The 6,619-nt window shown below is 47.4% G+C and overlaps 1 protein-coding gene across 1 annotated transcript in view; it reads left to right on the top strand.

Moving 5' to 3' along the window:
* The window catches only part of BAIAP2L1 (BAI1-associated protein 2-like 1), a 117,912-nt gene that overhangs the window by 50,997 nt on the left and 60,296 nt on the right, over window positions 1–6,619 (top strand). The window contains exon 3 of the mRNA XM_011956985.1: window positions 2,336–2,422. Coding sequence (XP_011812375.1) covers window positions 2,336–2,422 — 87 coding nt within the window. The remainder of the gene's footprint in view (window positions 1–2,335; window positions 2,423–6,619) is intronic.

The raw sequence follows: 6,619 nt of genomic DNA, 5'->3' as shown, positions 1-6,619 counted from the left end.
ATAAAATATATATTTATATATATTTTTGAGACTGAGTCTCACGCTGTCACCAGGCTAGAGTGCAGTGGTGCCATCTCAGCTCCCTGTAACCTCTGCCTCCTGAGTTCAAACGATTCTCCTGCCTCACCCTCCCAAGTAGCTGGGACTACAGGCATGCACCACCATGCCCAGCTAATTTTTGTATTTTTAGTGGAGACGGGATTTCACCATGTTGGCTAGGATGATCTCAATCTCCTGACCTCGTGATCCTCCCGCCTCAGCTTCCCAAATTACTGGGATCACAGGTGTGAGCCACAGCGCCCAGCCATAAATTTTTAACTCTACAATAAATCCTCAAGTAGATTAATTTGCCAGAAAAAAAAAAAATACTACTGTCTTGGCTTTTCATACCTTCAACTGGACCTGCACATGAATTAATTCTGTGGCTCACAACTATAATCCAAGCACTTTGGGAGGCTCAGGCGAGAGGATGGTTTGAGCCCAGGAGTTCAAGACCAGCCTGGGCAACCGGCTGGAGTACAGTGGTACAGTTGTGGTTCACTGCAATCTTGACCTTCTGGGCTCAAGCGATTCTCCCACCTCAGCTTCCTGAGTAGCTGGGACTATAGGCATGTGCTACCACCACCGTGCCTGGCTAGTTTTTTTGTTTGTTTTTAATAGAGATGGGGGTCTCCTTATGTTGCCCAGGCTGGTCTTGAACTCTTGGGCTCAAGTGATCCTCCTACCTCAACCTCTCAAAATGCTAGAAGTACAGGTATAAGCCATTGCACCGAGCCCCTTCATTTTTTTTTTTTTTTTGTAATTAGCCAGGAATGGTGGCACGTCCCTGTAGTCCCAGCTACTCAGGATGCTGAGGCAGAAGGATCCTTTGAGCCCAGGAGGTCAAGGCTGCAGTGAGCCATGATTGTGCTACCGCACTCCAACCTGGGTGAAAGAACAAGACTCTGCCTCTAAAAAAAAATAAATAAAATAAAATCCACCTTGTTAAAATAATTGCCCATTATACACTGGGGCATTGCAGCTGGTGTAGCCTCTGGGTTTCCCAAGGGCTCCTTTAGCTCCAAAACCATGTCGTCTCCAAAGCTCCAGAAGAAACTGATTTCTATGGCTGAAACCAATCTTACAGTAAAATTCCAAATAAATGCTTTTCTCCAAAATGACAGTAACCAGTCTGGGTCTGTATCATACCTTCAAACCTAGATGGTAAAGTGAAAAAAGTGTATTAGCAGCTTCCATTTGTTCGTCCATCGCTCACGTTCTTAGGGCGTTTTAAGGATGAGCAACCTTTATTTCAGAAAGGGTAAGTAATTTGCCCCAGGAGGTCACGTAGTTATAATTTCGTCTTCAGAATCAGTTTGAAGGGGGCAGTATTATTTTTAAGATAATTAGAACCCACCTTGTAGCAATAAAAGTTTTCCTGTCTTTGCCAAAAAATAAAAAAATGTAGAGGATTCAGTTGGTTTTTTCAGACAATTGTATTGCTTTTTGGAAAGATAATATATTTCAAATTTCATATATTCTCTCCTGGCAACAAATAGGTTGGTTGGTTGTGGCTCAAAATGTCTTTTTCAATAGAATAATGAAGCACTGCCATCAAATGACCAGACTCCTAGACCACCTCACACAACTCCTCCTAAGAATATTGCAGACCTGGAGTGCTGGAGAAGAACTAGCTCAGAAAAGATTTCTGGCTGGAGAGGATGTGTTTCTTTTTTTATTTCTATTTATGAGACAATATCTGGCTCTGTCACCCAGACTAGAATGCAGTGTCACGATCTCAGCTCACTTGCAACCTCCGCCTCCTGGGCTCAAGCGATCCTCTCACCTCAGTCTCCCAAGTAGCTGGGACTGCAGACACTCCACCCATGCCTGGCTAATGTATGTATTTTTTTTTGTAGAAGCGGGGTTTTACCATGTTGCCCAGGCTGGTCTCAAACCGTTGAGCTCAAGCAATCCTCCCGCCTCAGCCTCCCAAAGTGCTGGGATTACAGGTGTGAGCCACCATGTCCTGCCAAAGCCCTCGTTCAACGTTAGGAACACATCCACTCTGAAACTGGCATCAGGAGCAAGCAGAGCCTTCTCTGGACCTTCAGCCCCTGCTGCTGAAGGTTCCCCGGGGCTGGGCAGAGACAAGGATCTCATGTGACTGTCCCTTGGCTGGGGGGCCTCCACCCCGGTGCAGCTCTCAACACAGGCCTTACCTCCTGAGAGCCACACCTGCCACGGCCCAAACCTTGCAGCCAGAAGGGACCGAGGGGTGTTTGAAAGAAAACTTGTGTCGCTTCCTCCTTTCCTTGTCTAAGTGACGATTTTGTGTGTCACCTTTCGTGTCTAGCTATGATCCTGGCAGGAAAAGCCTACTACGATGGAGTGGCCAAGATCGGTGAGATTGCCACCGGGTCCCCCGTGTCGACTGAACTGGGTGAGCCATCTGTCCCTTTATACGTAAACCCCACTTGCCATCCCGTGAACCCCGATAGAAACGTGTGGGACGGCCCAGTCCAGAACAGAGGAGAGATCTGGGCCAGCATGCCGCGGTTCTGCTTCACCGTGGTCTGTGGAAATGACGCTTAGTCGGAGGGTGGGCCGGGGCTGGTGCCGGAGGGCGAGTGGAGGCCTTGTTTTCTGGCCAGCCTCCCTGCTCTCCTAGGAACTTGAGCTTTTGCCCTGGGTGCCTGGGCTCTCACCCTTCCCCCTGGGAGTTTGACCTACATTCCTGATGGGCGAGCAGGGTCTCCTGGGGCCTCAGGCTGCGGCCGGAGTGTTTCCTGTGACTCACCTAGTAGAAAATCCAACTCCTTTACGTTGCTCTCTTGGCCCTTGCCTCTTCCCTGGTTGCTTTCAGCTGTGATTTTTCCGGTTCTGCTGGTATGAATCGCTCTCCTGTGCAGGCAGAGAGGGCGGTCACACCCCGGGCAGTGCCTGCTGCCGAGGGGATCTGGGCTTCTGTTTACAGAACACTTCACTGTCGTGGGGGAAAGGTGGGCTTTTAAAACAGCCCCACACAGCACCCTCATTTAAAAAACGTGTTGAATGTGTTTTATTGTACAAAGGGTAAAATTTCTGGCTTGACCGGAGGAAAAATCATGGTAAAGTGTGTGTGTGTTTAAAGAAAAGTGCATCCATGTCCAGTTAAGAAGTAGGAAAGGGAAGCAGAGGAGTGGGGGGGTGCATCACCAAGGGAAGGTGCGGGCAAGCCACATGGTTTCCCGATGGAGCTGTCCTGAGGGTTTTTAGGATTGTTTGGGAAGCTCTTAACTGACCCATAAAAGACAGGAACAAGTGAGAGGCCTGACAGTGGAGTTGGGGAGCTGGGCTGTTGGTGCAGAGGCGATCTGGGTCCTCACGGTCTCTGAAGACTTTGCACACGGTAGACCATATGCTGGAAGTGATGTCCTGTTAGTGACTAAGTCAGTACTGCCAGAAAGAGATCTAGATATTTTTTATTTATTTTTTTTTTATTGAGACAGAGTCTCGCTCGTCGCCCAGGCTGGAGTGCAGTGGCATGATCTCGGCTCACTGCAACTTCTGCTGCCCAATTTCAAGTGATTCTCCTACCTTAGCCTCCTCAGTTGCCGGGACTACAGATGCCCACCACCATGCCCAGCTAATTTTTTTGTATTTTTAGTAGAGACGGGGTTTTGCCATGTTGGCCAGGCTGGTCTCGAACTCCTGACCTCAGGTGATACTCCTGCCTCAGCCTCCCAAAGTACTGAGATTACAGGTGTGAGCCACCGCACCCAGCCTATATTTATTTATATATATATATATACACTATTTTATATTTATTTATCTATTTATTTTAGAGATGGGGTCTCTCTGTGTTGGCCAAGTTAGTCTTGAACTCTTGGCCTCTAGTAGTCCCCCCCACCTTGGCCTCTCAAAGTGCTAGGATGACCGGCCTCACCCAGCCCAGTACTGCTATATTTAATGGACTCAATTACACGCAGAAGTTTTCCAAACTCCTGTCTGTGCCCTGGTTGGTGCCATAATCCTGCATGTGCCAGCGAGGACTGAACCGTAGTAACTCTGTTCCAAGCACGATGAATGTAATAAAATATGGAGGCTGCTGGATGTAGACAGAAGTAGACAGCAAAACCTAGGATGTTTGGGGGAGTTGTTGAGATGATTATAGGGTTCCAAAAATAGCATAAATAAAAAGTAACATCCTATTGGTGTCATGCCTCAGAAAGAAAACATGCGTGACCCTTACATTAAAACATATGGCGCTCCGACTCACCACACCCAGTTTGCCTTTTAAATGTTTTATGGGTCCTGCCACTGTTTAAATAAGACTTCTGCTCCACACCTTACTTGAGTCAGCCATGAGTTCCTAATGTTGAAACAGCTATTTCCACAGCAACTATGTTGGTATAAACAACACAGTCTTAGAACTTTCATTTCAGTGAGGAAAATATTTTGCGATGGTGAAATTTCTTTCATGTGCATGCATATATATATATGGTGTATTTTTTGTTTGTTTTTGTTTGTTTTTTGAGACAGAGTCTCACTCTGTCACCCAGGCTGGAGTGCAGTGGCATGATCTGGGCTCCCTGCAGCCTCTGCCTCCAGGGTTCAAGCAGTTCTCTTGTGTCAGCCTCCTGAGCAGCTGAGATTACAGGTGCCCACCACCATACCCGGCTAATTTTCCTATTTTTAATAGAGACATGATTTCACCATTTTGGCCAGGCTGGTCTTGAACTCCTGACCTCAGGTGATCCACCCGCCTCTGCCTCTCAAAATGCTAGGATTATAGGTGAGAGCCACTGTGCCCGGCCACTTGTGCGTATGTATTTTATTCAGAGGGAACAGAAATAACTTTCTGTTGTATTTAATTTCAAGCTGTCCTTTTGCTTAATACTTGCTATCTCATGTAATTACTGGTTTTTCTTCTCATTTCTGACAATTCCATGGTACAGTCCTATCTCAGGAGAAGTTACTTCCTTGACTGGCTCCGTTTTTATTTTATTGATACAGCTCAGACTAAAAAGGCACCCCGTATCTGTTTAAATTCCCTGTACGGAAGAGTCGTGGACAATTCGTAGAAGAAAAAAAAAAAGACCAAAGATAGATTGTATTTTTCTCATCTTCCAAGAAGATCTTATTGTCTAGTTACTCCGTGTTGGTATTTGGTATTCACAACTTCATCATGAAACTTAACTCTCCCTACGAGAAAACTCGAAGGGGTGTTATCACATATGTGAAAATCATGAATCATTGCAAAACGCTCATTCTGTGCGCCTCGAGGGTCGGCCTGTGTGACAGCGGTACCATTTCTGATGTCTAGCTGTGGATACTTAGACTTAGCTCCCTCCTGGCGTCGGCTCACTCATTGCTGTGTCAACAACGTAGGATGCTTTGGCCCAAAAGTAAAAAAATAAAATACCCAATGAACAGTGAGTTAAGCAATCAGCATCTTTATTATTCCGTATGAGGAGCAGCAGGTTGTCAGTTAATCATCGCTAGGGACCCAGGTTCCTTCTCTCCATCTTCTCATCCTCATACTCATTTCCTCATGGTGCCAGGATGGCTGCCACTGCCTCTCCGACCATCACATCCTCTCTCCCCCGCATTGTCTCCAAAGGTAGGAAGGGGAATTTCTTCTCAGGTGTGCTGGCTTCCTTTGCCCCAAAGCTCCAGCACACAGCCCCTTATACCCCATGGCCCAATTTAGATCACACGCCCAGGACCCAGCTGCCAGCAAAGCTCCTCAGGCATGAGCCAAGGAACACCAGGGCACAGAGGGTGTGGCTGTTAGGAGATGACCTGGTGACAGCCCCCATGTCGGCATCTCTGGTATTAAAGGTCTGTTTTCAACAACTTTCAGCGAAAGGGCAGGACTCATAGAAATGTTAGCGGTGCCCTGGGTGTACATGGTGCTTCCGCGTTTTGTGTGTGTCTGAGTGGAGCCATGTTTTTCTCCCTCGTGGGCCGGTGTGTGGTTTTACCAGCATGCGTATACTTCAAACTTTGTAACTGCGGCCAGGCATTGCAGTGGCTCAGGCCTGTAATCCCAGAACTTTGGAAGGCCGAGCAGATCACCCAAGGTCAGGAGTTCAAGCCTTGCCTGGCTAATTCGGTGAAACCCTGTCTGTACTAAAAATACCAAAAAATTAGCCAGGCACGGTGGCGCATGCCTATAATTCCAACTACTCGAGAGGCTGAGACAGGAGAATCACTTGAAACTGGGAGGCAGAGGTTGTGGTGAGCCAAGATCGCGCCATTATAGTCCAGCCTAGGCAACAGAGCGAGACTCCATCTCAAAAAACAAACAAAAACTTCGTAATTGCTGTTTTTCCTGGGCCCTCTCACTTTTTTCCCCAGAAGACCACAGCCATCCTTTCCAGTCTGTTTCTATCTGGGAAGGGGAGATCTAAGCACAGAGGAAGACATAGTGGCCTTGGGGTAGGGGGCCTCAGGGTAGCTGTAGGTTTTTTCTGCTGTTTTTGTTGTTGTTGTTGTTGTTGTTTTAAGACCAAGTCTCACTCTGTCACCCAGGCTGGAGTGCAGTGGCGCAATCTTGGCTCACTGCAACTTCCGCCTCCCAGGTTAAAGCGATTCTCCTGCCTCAGCCTCCTGAGTAGCTGGGACTACAGGTGTGTACCACCACACCCAGCTA

The sequence above is a fragment of the Colobus angolensis genome, unplaced genomic scaffold (assembly GCF_000951035.1).
Source record: "Colobus angolensis palliatus isolate OR3802 unplaced genomic scaffold, Cang.pa_1.0 Scaffold43, whole genome shotgun sequence".
NCBI lineage: Eukaryota > Metazoa > Chordata > Mammalia > Primates > Cercopithecidae > Colobus > Colobus angolensis.
The sequence above is the reverse complement of the archived record's forward strand: the minus strand, read 5'-3'. Positions and strand labels throughout refer to the sequence as shown.